The sequence below is a fragment of the Alligator sinensis genome, unplaced genomic scaffold (genome assembly GCF_000455745.1).
Source record: "Alligator sinensis unplaced genomic scaffold, ASM45574v1 scaffold267_1, whole genome shotgun sequence".
Classification (NCBI taxonomy): domain Eukaryota; kingdom Metazoa; phylum Chordata; order Crocodylia; family Alligatoridae; genus Alligator; species Alligator sinensis.
In genome coordinates, this window is record NW_005842100.1 from 1,498,305 (window position 1) to 1,516,584 (window position 18,280).

General features: G+C 43.9%; 1 protein-coding gene across 5 annotated transcripts in view; it reads left to right on the forward strand.

Annotated features, from left to right (window-relative positions):
* The window catches only part of POLR3B (RNA polymerase III subunit B), a 130,693-nt gene that overhangs the window by 7,905 nt on the left and 104,508 nt on the right, over positions 1-18,280 (forward strand). For 2 of the 5 annotated variants that reach the window (XM_025204900.1, XM_006024266.3), the window contains exons 3-7: positions 6,485-6,541; positions 6,625-6,689; positions 7,121-7,196; positions 12,144-12,244; positions 16,920-17,011. In XM_025204900.1, the coding sequence (XP_025060685.1) occupies positions 6,637-6,689; positions 7,121-7,196; positions 12,144-12,244; positions 16,920-17,011 (322 nt within the window). In that variant the 5' untranslated portion in view covers positions 6,485-6,541; positions 6,625-6,636. Of the gene's footprint in view, positions 1-4,327; positions 4,363-4,929; positions 4,982-5,609; positions 5,629-6,484; positions 6,542-6,624; positions 6,690-7,120; positions 7,197-12,143; positions 12,245-16,919; positions 17,012-18,280 lie in introns of those variants that run through there. The other 3 variants (XM_025204901.1, XM_025204902.1, XM_025204899.1) reach the window with 3 other exon arrangements.

An 18,280-nucleotide genomic window follows, 5' to 3' on the forward strand; every position in this document is an offset into this window, starting at 1 on the left:
CTGCCGGGCTCTTGCAAATGTGAGCTTTGATAATTTTTTCAAAGACTTTGCCTAGGATGGATGTGAGACTGACTGGCCTATAGTTGCCTGGGTCCTCCTTCCTCCCCTTCTTGAAAATGGGGACCACATTGGCCCTTTTCCAGTCCTCCGGGACCTGGCCCGTGCGCCACGAGTGTTCAAATATTCCCGCCAGTGTCTGTGCAATGACGTCAGCCAGTGCCTTCAGTACCCTCGGATGGAGCTCATCCGGGCCTGCCGACTTAAAGGCATCCAGTTCCTCCAGGTGACTCTGCGCCATCTCAGGGTCTACGCATGGCAGTCTGGTGCCTTGCTGCTGCCTCTCTACAATCCCAGTGAGAGCCTTGTCCTGCCTTTTAGTTCAGTGGCACAACTGTTGTGTATTGCAGTTTCTGTATTGGAAACTATTTTTGACAAGTCTGCCAGCCAGACATGAAGTAGGGCACTTTGTACCCAAAAGCTTGCCTAACACCTCTGCTAACTATACAGTACATCCAGTAAAAGATGTTACCCCCCAAACCACTGCTTTTTACACATTTCCTGGACTAAAGATAGGCTGTTCTCAATGGTGGCAGATCAGAGAACAAGGGCCAATCATCTCAAGTTGCAGCAAGGGAAGTTTAGGTTAGGTATTGGAAAAAACTTTCTCATTAGGAGGGTGGTGAAGCACTGGAACAGGTTACCCAGGGAGGTGGTGGAATCTCCACCCTTGGAGGTTTTTAAGACCTGGCTAGACAAAGTATAGTTGGCTGGGACAGTATAGTTGGGGATGGTCCTGTTTTGAGCAGGGGGTTGGACTAGATAACCTCCTGAGGTTCCTTCCGACTTGAATTTTCTGAGATTCAGTAATTCTATGATTCTATCACAACTACCATAGCCCTCCAACCCTACCAAAAACACCTTTATCAATATTTACAAATTACATAACTCATTCTTGCCTTGCTTCTGTGATTTGCTTTTCTAAAATCCTTTCATGACTGAAATAATTTGGCCCAGTAGCCTTATTTTTGTTTTATTTCTTGCCTTAAATCCAATACTGTTAAGCCAGTTCAGTAACTTCCAAGTTTCCTTCTGCATTCAGTTCATTTAAAAATGTGCCTTCGCAGACTTGCATAAAAATGAATTGAATATATGTATTTCTGTTGGCTTAAATGCTATATGCAAGGTATCATTTAAGCCAGGGATGTCCAACTTGGGTCCTGTGGGCTAGATCTGAACCACGGGCCTCTTGTAAGAGCTTGGGACTTCCTGCAGACTGGACATCCTATGAGTGGCAGTGGTGCCATTAATCCCAGCAGCTGCTGGAGCCATTGTTTTAGCCCATCTCTGGAACCCAGGAGTTTAATGCTGCTGCTGCTGCTCTTCCTTCCCTATCCCCGACTTTTCCCCAGCTACTGACCTTAAAACCCTGGTTCTGGTTCTGAAGCTGTGCTGAAATAGTGGAGGTAGATGCCACAACTGTAGGGGCTCTGGCAGCAATGGTAACAAGCCTTGCTGACTGAATCAGCCCACAGAGGTGGGTGGTCCAGCCCACAAGAAACCCTGTGGACCAGGTGACCCACTTCTATGGGCCAAATCTGGCCTTCAGGCCATATGTTTTCATAGATTCTAGGGCTGGAAGGGACCTTGGAAGATCATCATGTCCAGCCCCCTGCACCAAGCAGGAAAGACAACTGGGGTGAGGTGACCCCAGCAAGGTGACCATCCAGTCTCCTCTTGAAGATTTCTAGGGTAGGCAACTGCACCACCTCTGGAGGGAACTTATTCCACAATCTGGGCACCCTAACTGAATACGTTTTTCCAAATGTTGAGCCTGAAACAGTCTTCAAGAAGTTTGTGACCATTACTCCTAGTTTTCCCCAAGGGTTCCCTGATGAACAGTTGCTCACTGAGCCCTTGATGTACACCCCTGATGTAGCGGTAAGCTGCTACCAAGTCCCCTCTCAGCCTTCTCTTTTTCAGGCTCAAGAGTCCCAGGTCCCTCAGCCTTCCTCGTGTGGCTTGCCATGCAAGTCTCTGATCACGCGGGTGGCTCTTCTCTGGACTCTCTCAAGCTTTACCACATCCTTGTTAAAGTGCGGTGCCCAGAACTGGATGCAGTACTCCAGCTGTGGTCTCACCAGTGCCTAGTAGAGTGGAAGAATCACGTCCTTGGTTTTGCTGGAGATGCATCAATCGATGCATGCCAGAGTATTATTAGCCCTGTTGGCTACAGCATCGCACTGCCGGCTCATGTTCATACTGTGGTCTGTTATTTCCCCCAGGTCCCTTTCATTTGTAGTGCTGGTCAGGTTGGTGTCTCCAAGCCTGTTGATGTACAGGGGATTGTTCGTCCCCAGATGGAGCACTTTACATTTCTCAATGTTGAACTTCAACTGGTTCTGATCTGCCTAACTTGCCAGCCTGTCTAGGTCCACCTGTTTCTGCAGCCTATTTTCAAGCGTGACCACGTTTCCCCATAACTTGGTGTTGTCCGCGAACTTGGCCAGTGAGCTCTTCACCCCCACATTCAAATCATTGATGAAGATGTTGAATAGTACTGGAGCAAGCACCAACCCTTGCAGGATACCACTGCCCACTTCTCACCAAGACGACACAGATCCGTTCATTAGAACTTTCTGGGTCGGGGTCCTACCCCGCCGCCAGCTTCCTACCCACCTGACTGTCTCTCAGTTAAGCTCGCAATCCTCCAATTTGCTCATGAGAACATAGTGGGATACCAGATCAAAGGCTTTTTGGAAGTCACGGTATACAATGTCAACCTCCTCCCTCTTATCCAGGTGGTGAGTTACCTGATTGTAAAAGGAGATGGGGTTGGCAAGACGAGACCTGCCCACAACAAATGGCTGTCATTCAGAATCCTACCTTCTGCAAGCCTATTGCATATAGACTCTTCAATGAATTTTCCAAGATTTTCCCTGGGATAGAGGTTAGGCTAATTGGCCTATAGTTACCCGGGTCCTCCCTCCTCGCCTTCTTGAAGATGGGCACAACGTTGGCCCTCTTCCAGTCCTCAGGGAAGAGCTTCACCAGGTTCCATGGTGACTTTAGCCAGCTCCTTCAGCAGTCTTGGATGAAGTTCATCCAGTCCTGCTGACTTATATATGTCTAATTTCTTTAATTGATCACATGCCAGTTCTAAGGCAATAGTCAGAAGATGGTCATTTCTACCCTGTCCATTCTGTATCCTATCTGGCATGATTTTTCCCTTGGCCTGGTGAAAGACCGAAGCAAAGTAGTCATTCAGGAGTTCAGTTTTTCTCCAAAGTGCCGGTAACCAGTTGTCCTGAGTTGTTGAGCAGTGGCCCCACACTCCCATTTCTTTTCCTCCTATTTCCTATGTACCTAAAGAAGGACTTCTTTGTTGTCCTTGATTCCTGTTGCTAATTTTAGTTCGGTTGCCGCCTTGGTTTTTCTAATCTGATCCCTATAAGTGCGGGCCATTGTTGTATAGTTCTCCTTGGGAGCCTGTCCCAAGCTTCCATTGTCTGTATGCCTCTTTCTTCTCTCTTAAGAAAGAATGTTTGATACCCCTGATCTGAGTCAAACTTGCCTACCCAACATGTGTCTTTAAAGAAAACCAGGATCCCTGGTTAGCAGAGGCTCGTCTGCCTTTGCCTTCAGACCAACATGGCTACAACCAATATCTCTGATTAAAACCACCCCCAAATTCTCTGATTTTTAAAAACCCCCAAATCCACGTGTTTTTGCAATTAAAATGAAATGCCATGATTTATACAGGTATCAGTTAATTTTAAAGCAATTTGGAAGCCTACCAGTGCCTCAAACATTATAATAAAATACATTCTAAATACCTATATATTTTGGTGTTTGATTTTGGGTTTTTTTTTATTACGAAAAGTCAGAGCTCCCCCAGCCCCCTTCACTCACCAGGATGGGAGTCCAGCTGCAGCTGTCCATCCCTTTGCCTCGCCCCAATCGCTTTGTGGTGCTGAGTAGCCCTGATATGCTGGTGCCCTGGCCCTGCCCATGCTGTTGTCCCTCATTGCCAACCCACAGCCCCCTGGCCCTGCCAGTGCCACTCATTTTCCTCCCCCTGCCCCCCTCCCAGCCTTGCTGGTGTCCCTTACTTCTGATCTGCTACCCCCTGCCCCCAGGCCCTAGCCCTCTAGTGTGTGAGGAAGGGTGTGGGTATGTGGGGGGTGTCAGTACAGGCAACATGTTTGGGGGGCAGGGGGGAGCACGTGCCCCCCAGACTTCTGTGCCCACAATAATGTCTGGGGCTGTAGGTGGGATGGACCAGCTCCAGGCACGAGCTGCCTCTGCAGCCCAGCGGGCAGGACCTGGCACGAGAGGGAGCACTACATCGCCATGACCACCAAGGTGAGTTATGGTGTCAGCGCAGAATTGTCCCCCCCACTGCTGCCGGGCAGATAAGGGGAGCCTCACTTTGATGGCCATGGCGGTGCAGTGCTCTCTCCTGTGCCAGGTCCCACCTGCTTGGCTGAGGAGGTAGCTCCTGCCTGGAGCTGGTCTGGCCTGGCTGCAGTCTGCACCCTGCTGTGGGCACAAAAATCTAGGGGGGCATGCCCCCCTGCCCCCTGATATGTAGCCTGTGCCTGCCTCCCCTTCCCCATAGACTTGCCTGGAGGGAGCTGTGGGAGCTGCTCACCTGGCTGCCACATGCATGTGTGCAGGTGCACATGACCATGGTGTCCCCTGCGTCCTGTGTCCCACTCCCCCCAGCCTCAAGCAGCCCCTTGCAGGCTGGAACTCTGCCAACCTGCAAGAGGAAACCCAGTTTCCCAGGTTTTTCTCCTTTAAAGGAGAAAATCTGTGTTTTATCCACGGCAAACAGAAAACCTGGATCCCTGGTCTTTATCCATTTGTGTCATGCTGGGAGTGATCTCTATGACATCTTCCTTTTTAATCCTTCTGTTTTGTATCCAGCTTTGAGTTCTATATCTTCCAGTTTTTGACTACCTTGTGGGTATTTGAAAACGTAAGTGTTTTTGATTTAAGAAAAGTTGTTTTAATCCATGTTATCTGATCTGTGTAATACTTATTTTTTAGCTTTCCTTTCAAAGCCAGACTTTGCACTGTAATGTATGTTCTTGCATCTCTTACTTCCAAGTGTTGCCTCTTGACCTGGCCCATTAACAAAGCTAGCAGTTCTCTTAGGACTGCTGCTAACAAAATCCTAATTTTTGCCTTAATCACTAGCCATTTAAACTGTTGCAAATCTTACCTCTACAAGCGCATACATCTTTAAACTTTAGACTCCCATAGAGTTGGGGGCGAGGAGGGAGGGGAACACCATATCAGGTTCATTGCCGACAGGAGGCTAGGACATCTTTTGTCACCTCTCACCACCTTCTTTCACTTTTACTAGGTTCACTTATCTGCATGTGCAATTTAGAATTGCCTTAATAGTTTTTTTGCCCCTTTGGCCTCTCATTCACCTGCTCTTCTTTATGACCTTCCACAGCCTGTTGAGGGCATTCATTTTGTCCTGCTTCATCTCTTAGGATCATAGTCCCTTTGAGTCACTGAGTACCTTCCTCTCTTTAAATCATGATTTAAAATTTAGCTTCTTTCTTTTTAGACTACGATGGACTATTTCTTTAGAGTATGGAGATGCAGTTTCTTGTAAGGATGACATATAAAATATTTTTTTTCTTACCTTCCATACATGTTTTGGTGAAACTTTAGGCTGACACTCACAGAATGTGTGTCTGTGTACTGATGTCTTGGGTGGAAGTTCATGTCAGTAATATGGATTCTAGCCCTGCCTCCATACCAACCAAAAAAAGTCACTGAGGTCAGGGCTGGCAAGGTGATGCTTTCTGCAAGGCAAGAAAATAGGAACCTCTGTCTGGGGTTATCTAATGCACCTGCTAAGGGTAGGGCTCAGGATCTATTTATTTCATACCTTTTGGCATCCTTGTGTTTTAGTACCTCTTCCACCTCTAATATCTTTGAGATGCGCTGTCTTAATTTTTTCTTGTTCAGTCTTGCACATCTCATTGGAATGCCCTTCTGCTCCTTCTAATTGATGTAATCTAAGAACACCACTTGCTAGGAAGGTGGCCTGTTCCTCTACCTCCCTAGATGACTTGTCACTATATCATAGGTAGGATGAGTATCCCAGGCTTCCAGCATAATGCCAGACTGACAAAATATGTTAATATGCAGTGACTCTCCGAGTCATCCATGTGAATTTCAGAGGCTCATTTTCATTTTATGCTATATATTTAGTGAATAACAATGTAGACTGCTGAAATTAGTCAAGTTATACTGATGTAAACCTTGTGGGGAAAAGGCAGTGGAGAATCAGGCTGGTTGACTTACAGGTTTTCAAAAAAAAATTCAGTTAAAATACTTCAAATTTCAGTTGATCCAGAAACTGTTATGAGTGTATTGTCTATATATAAACTTTTTCATTGGTTTTGTGGCTGATTTTACTGAGGCTAATCCTGCTGTACATGCCTGTCTTGTTCTTTAGGTGAAAGGACTTGTGAAGCAGCACATAGACTCGTTCAACTACTTCATCAATGTAGAGGTATGCTTTCTTGGAGGAAAGGGAGGAGACATGAATATACACAACTGTGATGAACTCAATTCCTTTTTCCTTTTTTCTTGCAGATAAAGAAAATTATGAAAGCCAATGAGAAAGTTATAAGTGATGCTGACCCCATGTGGTATTTAAAGTAAGCATGAGGCTGCCTTTTGTATTGCTTGCAGTACAGGTGTCCTACATAATAAAAATAAACTGAGATGCTCTAACATGGCTTATTTGGTTTAGAAAAGGGCAACACTATACTTCTTGAATTACCTAATTTAAACAAAATGGTTAATCATGTAGTAAAATGCTTTCTGTAATGGGGCTTTTCTGTAGCTTAGTGAATTCTTGTGATTAAGAGGCAAGTAGATCTTTTAGTGCAGAGGTAAATTTTGTTTTCATTTTTGTATGTGTCCCCCAAGTTTTTGGTTTTTTTTATCACTGCATATAAAGCATAGTCCAAGTCCTTGGAAGAAAGGTGCTCTAGCTGACTGAACGATCTCTGGTCATCATTCTGTTCTCCTCAGTTTCACCAAGCAAATTTCTTGATGATTGATCCTAATAATGTTTGTATTGCAGGTATCTCAATATCTATGTGGGTACCCCAGATGTTGAAGAAAGCTTTAATGTAACACGGCCTGTGTCTCCTCATGAGGTAATAGAGAATCCAGGTGGGGGATTTTATTTCATATGTACACATGAAAATGTGTGGGTAGTTGTTGCACATGGGCACGCAGGTAGCTTCCCCCCAGTTTTTCTTTGCTTTCAAGAGAGGATCTTTTAATAATTGGGTATATTATATGGGAGGTTTGGCAGGGAGTAAGCAATGGTAGTTATGAAATTACTGGAAACCTGAATAATTCATATACTTTTTTTTTAATGTTTTTTTTTGATTCATAGCTTCACAGACCACTTATTATATGTATTCATATTATGCAAAAAAACCTACATTTTTGAGGACTTCAAGGTTGCAAGATCAAGCTGTTATGACTTTGGAATTGCTAGAATTATATTTTGCCCATGAAATATTTAATTAACTCCTCTAATACACTAAGCTAGCCTTGTTTAGCATCACAGAGGGAAACTCAGCACTCAAGAGTTCCAGTCTCTAGCACCTTAATCACAAGAGACCATCCTTAATGTTCTTTAAATGTCTTTTATGTGCCAATTCCTAGAACAGTGGCACCCAAACTTCTGGCTCCATTGGCCAGATGAGTGTTGTGAGTTCAGTCTGCAAGCCAGACTCTGGATGCTGGCTCAAATCCAGCCATGCAAGGCTACATTATCTGGCCTTTGGGGCTCCACCTGGGTCCAGAAATGCAGTGGCACAGGAGCAGTAATTACCACTCACTGCTCCCCAGCCACCGAATTTCCAGACCTCTGGGTAGCCCCAGTGGCCAGATGACATAGCTGCATAGGCTGAATCTGGCCTGCAGGCTGAGGAGCGGGTGTTGAGCACCACTGTTCAAAACCTTAAAAATCAACTCCCCTCCCCTTCCCCCCCTCCCCCCAAGTTTCTTTTTTTTTTTTCGCTATGATATGCACATAAATTGTTCATACTAGCTAGTCAAAGATGAGACTGTATTTTATTGGTTGCCATACCAAAATGCAGTCTTGTAGATCCAAGTGCTATGGCAGTTCTTCTGGAGCTTGAGTTTGTTGAGAGTGAAGAAGCATGATCTGTATAGACAGGTTCAGTGACTTAAGTAGCAGGTTTCTCTAGTTATGACTCAGTACATGCAAATGGGTGTTTTCAGAGTTTTTGGATGAGTTTTGTAAAAGGCATCTCTCTCATCCCGAGGACTGTCCTTGTTCTAGAATTCAGGTTTGTATTCCAGAATATGAAGATGATGGAACTGTTCAGAGAAAAGGTAGACTTTAATAATAGCAAAGTGAAATAATTCTTCCCTTATCTGTCTTAGAACAGTATCTGAACTCTGAATCTAAACCCTGGTATCTTGACTGTCTACATGCACTACTTATCTACCTGATTATTCATTTAGCATTCTATCATAGTTCATTTTCTTCTTGTGTCATTTCCTCTGTTGGAGCACATGTATGATGTTCCATTGTTGACCTTTAAATACCACTTTTGAGATTTCCTGTGTACTCGCACAGAAGAGCCATCTAGTGGCTAAATCTCTATATCTAAATAAACAGACTATCCTGTATCATTTATTGTTTTTTGAAGAGCCTGATACAAATCCTGTGTGTAAAGACCCTAACTAAGTCAGTCAACTAAAGCAGCAGCAAGTTATATAATTGGAGCCAAAATATTACAGTTTAGGACATGAATTATAGTTTCATAGTTGGTAGGGTCGGAAGGGACCTAAGTAGATCATCAAGTCCGACCCCCTGCCATGGGCAGGAAAGAATGCTGGGGTCAAATGACCCCGGCTAGGTGATTATCCAGCCTCTTTTTGAAGACCCCCAGGGTAGGAGTGAGCACCACTTCGCTTGGAAGTTGGTTCCAGATCCTAGCTACCCTGACTGTGAAGTAGTGCCTCCTGATGTCAAGCCTGAATCTACTCTCAGTCAACTTATGGCCGTTATTCCTTGTTACTCCTGGTAGGGCTCGGGGGAACAGGGACTTTCTCATAGCCTGCTGGTCCCCCTTGGCCAGTTTGTAGATGCCACCAGATCCCCTCTCAGCCTTCTCTTGTGGAGGCTGAACAGGTTCAGGTCCCGTAGCCTCTGCTCGCAGGGCCTGCCTTGCTGCCCCCGATCATGCGAGTGGCCCTCCTCTGGACCCTCTCGATGCTGGCCACATCCCTCCTGAAGTGCGGCACCCAGAACTGGATGCAGTACTCCAACTGCGGCCTGACCAATGCTGCGTAGAGGGGGAGGATCACCTCCTTGGCCCTGCTTGTGATGCATCTGTGGATGCATGACAAGGTGCAGTTAGTCTTTCTGACTGCGTCCCCACATTGGCAGCCCATGTTCATTTTGGGATCAGTAGTGACTCCGAGATCCTTTTCTGCCTCTGTGCTGACTAGAAGGGAGTTCCCCAGCCTGTAAGTATGCTGCTGGTTGTTCCTCCCCAGGTGCAGCACCTTGCACTTGTCCATATTGAAACCCATCCTGTTCTCATTCGCCCACCTGTGTAACCTGTCCAGATCTAGTTGTAGCCTGTCTCTCTCTTCCAGCGTGCCCACTTCTCCCCACATCTTAGTGTCATCTGTGAATTTGAACAAGTTGCTTTTAACCCCCTCGTCCAAGTCGCTGATGAAGATGTTGAACAGTGCAGGACCGAGCCCTGGGGGACCCCACTGCCCACATCCCTCCAGGTCAAAAGAGACCCATCCACCACCACTCTCTGAGTGCGGCCTTCCAGCCAGTTTGCAACCTATCGAACTGTAGGTATCAACGCCACAGTTGCCTAATTTCTTAATGAGAATGGGGTGGGAGACAGTGTTGAAGGCCTTCTAAAAGTCCAGAAAGACTGTGTCCACTGTGACACTTGCATCCAAGGATTTTGTGACCTAGTCATAGAAGGCCACCAGGTTGGTCTGACAGGATCTGCCTCTAATGAACCCATGTTGGTTGCCCCTAAGCAAACACTCCCCTGATTGCCCCTCACAGATGTTCACCTGGATAATTTTCTCAAAGAGCTTCCCCAGGACTGAGGTAAGCTTATAGGCCTATAATTTCCTCTTCCAGTCCTCTCGCACCTCGCCAGAGCACCATGAGTGCTTGTAAAGCTGTGCCAGGGGTCCCGCAATGACCTCTGCTAATTCCCTCAGCACTCTGGGGTGGAGATCGTCAGGACCTGCTGATATGAACATGTCTTGTTCCACCAGAAGTTCCCTGACTAGGTCGTCACTGACCCTGGGCCTGGCAGCGCCTCCTCTGGGTCCATCGGGGATCCCAGTTGGGGGGATACCCTGGTCTCTGCTCAAAAAAATGGAGGCAAAGAAGTTGTTAAAGAGGTTAGCTTTTTCATCTGGTGTAACCACCAGATTTCCTAGCATGTCCTGCAGAGGCCCTACATTACCCGGTATGTTCTTTTTACCCCCTATGTATTTAAAAAAGAACTTCTTGTTATCCTTGATCCAGGTCGCTAGTCCCAGTTCCATCTCTGCCTTAGCCTTCCTTACATATAGCATAGAATGATTATTAGAAATATTTCTTTCCTCCATGCATTTACAAATCAGGATGATAATTTTATAGCAAGTACCCTGACTGTTCACACAGAGCATTAGGAAATTTAGTTTGCTTTCTGTAGTTTTCCAACTGCTAGATTGAATTAGAACTGAAGATGAGCCAACAAACTTTCTACAAATCGCACCTCGAACTGCAGGTGTGGATGGGATGAACTTGTTTTGAGAAAAGTATTTACCATGAAGGGGGTCAAAAGAGAGCTGTAATGTGTAATGACCCTTCAAGCATGTTTCATATATGGTCATGTCTTCAACCTGCAGGACTATCTTTCTTCTACCATAAACCTGTCTTTCATCCAGTATGTTTATTATATCTTTGTAAATCTTTAAAACCTTTTACCTAATACCCAGATATCCCAAGAATCACTTTCCTCAGTTAAAAGAACATGCTGAGGATTGAAGTTATAAGTTACCTTTTAATCAGTAACTTTGAAGGCAGGGTAGAGATGCACCTTTATGGACTAACTGAATTGGAGATGCATAAGCTTTTGTGAGCAGTAGCTCACTTTATCAATGCTATGAAAGACATGCAGAGAGCAGGCTATCAAACAAAAGTAAATATGAAACTCAGGGAAGGGCAGTGCTAACAGAGGGAGAGGGGGTTGGAGAGAACAAAAAAGCAGTACACCCATAGAGACATTAAAGCTAATCCAGATAATGGGATAAGAATATGTAGTCTCAAAGACCATACTTAACACAGTTCAGTCTGTGGATGATTTCTTGTTCCATAACTTCCTGTTCAGGCCCATTTTTAAAATTCCATTGTTTAAGAACAGCTATTTTGAGGCCAGAAAGGGAATGTACAGAGAGGTTGAAGAGTTTTGCCACAGGTTTTTATGTACTTCTAGACTTGATGTCGGATCAGTGTCCATTCATTCTGTCATGTACGGATCACTGTGTCTTTCAAATGGAAACGGTGGAGGCGCGCTGCCAGCAGGTGATGGCATATATGACATTGGTAAAGGGGCACATGAATGAACCTCAGATGTAGCAATCTGTGTTTATTTGGTCCAGTTATGATGTGGTCTGTGTTGATGCAGGGACATAGTTGACATCTGGGTCCATTGCAAGGCCTGATGCCTTTGAGAATCAAAGTTAAGTAACTTGTTGCTAGAGAGATGCCATTTGAAGTTTTGAAGTTGTCTATGAATGCAAGTAAATTCTATAAATAAATTCTATAGGCATTTGCGTATTTCCTAATGCAAGACTAGTTAGTCTGAGGAACTTGCGTGTGGAGAGCTAAAGAACTGAGAAACCCTCATAGTAAGGCCAGTGCAGTATCTGTGGCAGAAACCTCTATGGTAGGGTGCTCTTTGAAGTTGAAATATTGTGTATAGAGAATAGCCAAAACCCTGCATTTTGAACACAGAGTTGATTGCAGAATCTCCACTTGCAAGTAAGGGTAAGAAGCATCTAAATTATATGGCTGTTTATCTTTTAAGTGTCGCCTGAGAGATATGACCTACTCTGCCCCAATAACAGTGGACATTGAATACACAAGAGGCAGTCAGAGGATTATTCGCAATGCATTACCCATTGGCAGGTAAGATGCTGATTCTCGAGGTGCTAGCATTAATTTTTGTTTGCTGTTAGTCCTGTTTAGTGGAAAATTTACCATAATTCTTGCTTCCTCTTTAAAGGTAGATGAATAAAAAAAATAAGTAAGCTTGTAAGTAGAACTTATTGAATAACAGCAGAGGATATTTTGTGTTGGGATTTTTGTAAGGTTGGGGTTTTTTTGTTTTGTTTTGTTTGTTGGTCGAGGCTTTTTGAAGCTTTAATTTGGGTCTTTCTCCAAAGTGGATTGATCTTTAGCTAGAAAGAGGAAATATTCAAAATAAAAGGATACTAGAGTCTCAAGCATGACTATTTCAAAGGGAAAGAATTTCTGGGTAGAAATAAATGTTTGGAATAACTCCATATTGTGACTTATTCTTTTAAAATGTGTCCAAATAAAAAGACATTTTCATTAAAACTTTTCTATTATTTCTCAAGATACTTTTACGTTGTTGCCCAAGATAGAGAGAATTTGTGACCTGCACTACTTAATATAGTTAAATAAAAATTTAAGTTGTCATAAAAGCTTGCCCCCTCTCCTGCCCACAGATTTTTCTGCTATTTTAAACAGAAAGAGGATGTATTAAGGAACGAACAGAGCAAACTATTCCATAGAGCTTATGCAGCATATCTGAAAGTTAAAACCAGCAGCTAAGCATGCTGTGTCGTCTTCTGCCAAGTTAGATGGTCACTGCAAGAAAAAAAAAAAGAAAATCATCTGCAGAGAGCACTGAAGTGCCAAGAACCCATTTTAGGTGATTTGAGAGAGTCTTCAGTGATCTTGTGTCTGTACATTTTTAAACTCAAAGCACAAGGGACAGAAGTTTCATACTTGAATGAAGGGAGGGACCTAAACTGTAAACATGCAGCTTAGTTTACTTGGGTAGAAGTACTATTTTAAAAACTACTGATTAAAATTTAAAAGGCATCTTGAACATTTTATATATACAGAGTGGCAAATGAAATGCAGAGAGAGACTCATGAAACGCATCAATTCTGTTACGCAATTCTAGATTGTTAAATGAATTTCAGTGAATACACTTTTAAAAAAAACTCTGAAATTTTAACTGTTAAAATCTGAGAACATCTAATTAGGAACATGTTTTCTTAATCTTTCCTTTAAGATAATTTGCCTTCCCAAGTGAATGTGTATCATCATTCTTCCATGTTTGACTTGTAGCTCTGCTAGGAACAGAAAAAACACATCAACATTTTTTTTGGTCCTGTCCACTTCAGCAGGATCAGATGGAGTGTGTGTGTTTCAGTCTGGAAAGGGAGACACCAGCTTCTGATTTTTGTATAAAAGAATTATTTCTCATTTGAGCAGCCAAGGGGAAAAAAATTAATGTCTTATTGCATTCCAGACTCTCCTTATATTTCCAGGTATGCTTATAATGTGCACTGGCTCATCACCCCTTTCTGTTTTCTTAAACTGTTTGGAAAACTCACTCTGACCCCTTTTCCTCAAATAAGGGGATTGTATGCTATACTGTTGTCACATAGTAGCATGAAAATTATTTATTTTCTGTCATAGAAAAATTAATGGTTTCTGCTTGCGTTAGGGCTGTTCTAGGGTTTTGATCAGTGCATTTGCAAGCTCCATTTAAATCCCTTTCTACCAAATGATTATGGCCCCTGAATTAGTAACCAAGGAACTGGGCTGATCATGTTCATGATCTAGGATAATGATTAGCATATGAAGCTACTTATCTCTAGCAAGTAAATGAACACACTGTTCCAAGGGACACAGCTGGAGTAATTAGGATGTCTGTGTAGATGCACTGCTGTGAGGAAAAATGGCAATTCTTCCTTCCTATTAAATCTGAAACTTGCATACAACTGGTTTCACCCTTTTTAATTTTTAGTTTTAAATGTATAACAGGAGTCCACAAAACTGGAAAGCTTTGAAGGAAATAGTTTTATTTAGCAAGAGATTAGCCTGATTTTTTTTTAAATCATCATTAGTGTTTATTTGAATGCAACCTGTTTAAGTCCATAGTTGTCTAGTATTGCTCTTACACATGTGATGATGAAATTCATCCCACTACGAGGGGCCAGGATAAAGGTTATGCACAATTTAAGTGTCATATAGGTGCTATTTTGAGGATTGAGCTGAATCGTACATCTCATGCAGATCATTTTCAATTTCACTCGCAATGAATTTGTTCATCTTGTTTGCCGACAAAATTAAGTGCAATGGATATTTTTAGGCCGGTTCTTTAGTGTCTGTTATCAATCCAGAATACAAATTCTTTTTCTTTTTGAAGTAAATTGGCCTACATTTTTTCAGATCATTTTCAATGGAAAAAAAAAAAATTAAGCCATTTTAAGGTTGGAACAATATTTTGGAAGCCTGATAAAGCTTAACAATATTGGTACTTCATCACCAGGGATCTAGGTTTTCCATTTACCATGGAAAAGCAGAAAAAAATGTGGATTTTCCATTTTAACATAGAAAAAAGTAGATTTTTCATTTTAACGGAGAAACGTGGATTTTCCACTTTTGCAAAGAGCTCTCTGCAGGCTGACAGTTTCAGCCCGCAAGAGCTTCTCGCAAAAAGGGCAGCAAACCCAGAGCCCTGTCCTGAGGGAGAAGGAGCGGGGCCTGAGACTATCAGCCAGGGCTTGGCTTAGGCTCACTTTCCCTTTTGGGGCCTTTGAAATAAATGGGGCTTGCTGGAGGGACACTGGGGGACTGTGGATTGGGGATGGGGAGCGCTGGCAGGACTTGTGGGGGAAGGGGTTGGGGGATGTGGGAAGAGTCAGCGGGGCATGGTGGGGGTGTATGGGTTGGGACTGAGCGGGCAGGGAGATGTCCATGGGAAGCCCCACATGGAGGCCTGGCCCGGCCCAGCCCAGCCCAATGGCGCATGGACCAGGAGCCACGCAACATTGGGCTGGGCAGGCAGCTGCACATAGAGGCACGGAGTCGTGCACCATTGTTGCTAGGTAGGCTTGCTTCTGCCTGCCTCCACATACATCTTCCTGGTGGAGTGCTGAAAGTCCCACATGGAAGTATGGAGCCAGCTGGTCCGGCCTGATGGTGCGTGGCTCCCAGTCCACGCACCATCGGGCTGGGTGGGCTCTGTGCCTCCATGTGGGGCTTCTAGCACTCCAGCAGGAAGCTGCCCATGGAGGCATGTAGCCTGCCTGGCCCAATGTTGGGCGGGTCCTGCCTGCAGTGCTGCAGTCAGCACGTGCTGCCATGGAGCCAACCTGGTCTGGTGTGAAGTAGTGCACCATTGGGTCGTGCTGGCTCCGTGCCAGCATGTGCAGGCCCTGGGACTTGGCCAGAGGTGCACACCTCAAGGGGCTCTGCCTGCTGCAGTCATGAGCGCCCTGAGGGCCCACTGCCTGCTGCTGCTGAGCTGCCAGTGGTGGGGGCTGTGCACCACAAACCCCACAAGCTCCACATAGTCCCATACCAACACACCCCACTCACCACAACCCCCATCCCTTCACAACCCCCGCACAAACCCAATGCACATGTGCACACACGCACCTCACAACCCCCCCCACACCCACCCTCCAACCATACCAAGTACCTGTGTATATTTCTAAAGAAGGTTCAGATAGCTAGTGTTCTATTTAGTTTAATTTGTAAAAATAATAATAATTTTGCATAACTTTGAAGTTTTCTGCACATATTTCCCTGGGGTGTACAGAGTGGTTTCAGCAGGAGCTCTGATTTTCCATGATGCAAAACCCAAAATCAAATGCCAAAATATATAGGTATTTAGAATTTATTTTATTATAATGATTGAGGCACTGGTAGGCTTCCAAATTCCTTTAAAACTGTAAGTATTTCAATAAAAAACGTGTTCAGCTGATGTATGTGTGGCCTTTCATTTTAATCACAGATTTTGGGGTTTTAGTTGGAGAGTTTGCATATTTTAATCGGAGAAAACCAGAAGCGCTTTTCGTCACTTGGAGATTTAGCTCTTGAACAAGCACATGCCTGGCTTCACAAGATGGGCCCTAGGTAGCTCATTAACCTAAAAAATAAAACCAAGCTTTAACACTTTGCCTTAAACTAGTAAAAGTAAAATAGCTTAATAAAAGCTACATAATGTTTTATATTCTTTAGATTGTATGTTATAGCAACAAGGCTGTATCTAGACTGTAGTCAGGAGGTACCTTTGCAGCAGAGGAAGGTGTGTCTTAATTAAACTAATACAGTGATCCCTGGGTGCCAATAACAGTAAAGTTGCAGTGAAATGGGCTTCAGTGGAGCCTCACTAAGCTCATTTGAGACCTGGGGTATTTTGACTTGCCTGCCATTGCATCTTCCCTGTTATTGCTACCCTAGCTAGTTTAGATAAATGCTAGTTTGACTATGTTGGCACGTGCTGCAACCACACGTTTGATCACATCATAGAGCCTAATTTTTTTTCTTATGCACTTCTGCAGAATTTTTAATGTTACATAGTTTTTTGGGATTATAATATGGGATTAAAAGTTTTTAATTTGCTTTCCTTGCTTTTGCTTGCCCTGATGTATACTAAGAACTACGTTCTTTAAATGTTCACAACACTTCAGTTCAGTTGCCACACTTTTTCTTTTTTTTTTAATTGTAAGGTCCTTTATTATTCACGTTGTCATTCCTTTCTTGCTCAAAGTACAAAAGTAACTGGGTTTTGGGTTTTTTTTTTTTCTTTCAGAATGCCCATAATGCTTCGCAGTTCCAATTGTGTTCTTACTGGGAAAACGCCAGCAGAGTTTGCCAAACTTAATGAGTGCCCTTTAGATCCAGGTACTATCTTCCATTGTTTTTTTTTCCCCGTCCCCTTTTATATTTCTGTGATTTTTTTTTTTTCTTTTTTCAGTGTGTTGCGCAGGTGGTATATGTTTGTTCTGTTCTTTCAGAGGCGTATTATAAAAATAGGGTTTAATAGGATAATTATTAGGGGTGTGCAAAGCCTCGGTCGCCAATTCGATTCAGAGACGATTCAGCCCGATTTTTTTTGAGGCCAAATCATCTAATCTGAATCAAATTGGGAGACCCATAAAAACCTCTGAATCGATTTGAAGCATCTAAATTGGTTCGGTGATTTGGAAGGCGGTCTTGCGGGGAAACAAACTGAAAAGAGGAAGTGGGGGAAGAGAGGGGAAAGACTGACATCTGTAGCTGCCCAGTGATTGTGATCTTTCTCTGAGTTCCCTTCCAATCGCAATGCTCTGGGGTAGGGGCATAGAAACAACATACTTCACTTCATCCACCTCCTAGATGCCAAACCTCATGAACTCAGTATAGACATTGGATTTATGACACACTATAACCTGCCTAACATCTGACTCCCCAGGTACCTGTCCACTTTTACCTGCTACATCCCACTTGCCCCACCTCCTCCCAGCCTGTTTCTCACCCCTGACGCCTCAATTTATGTTTTCACTGACTGGTTTTCTTGCATGCATACCAGCCTCTGGCTTCTTTACTATTTATTCCATCCAGGAAGAGCGCGCACACCAGCTGCAGATGCTTCCTCAGCCTGATGAAGGGTTTTTACACCTGAAAGCTTGCTAAGATATGTTTCTCCAACTATTCAGCTGGTCTAATGAAAGATATTAGTTTGATCCTAAGCACCTTGTTTGCCTATGTCCTTAGACCAACACAGCTACAACTTACACCCCTTAACACACGCGCGACAAGTTTTGCTTTCAGAACCTTGAGGTGCACTTTCACAGAAACCCCTGTACCTATCTCCTTGAAACTTGGCAGGCCTCATGCCCTCAGAAGGGCCTACCATCCCTGCTGTTTTCATCCAAATATGCCAAAAAATCACAAAATTATAGGTATTTCAGTGATTCCCCATTGTAGTCCATGGCCAAATCTCTTCAAATCAGCACTGAATCTTTGAAGCCGATTTGGCCAAATCGATTCGGGACAGTGATCCAAATCTCTGAATTGAATCACTGTCCTCCAAATCCAGCTGAATCTAAATACGTCCCGATTTGCACAGGCCTAATAAATATCCCATCTGTTTGTATGTAGGCTGATTTCCCCCCCCCCCCCCCCCCCCCG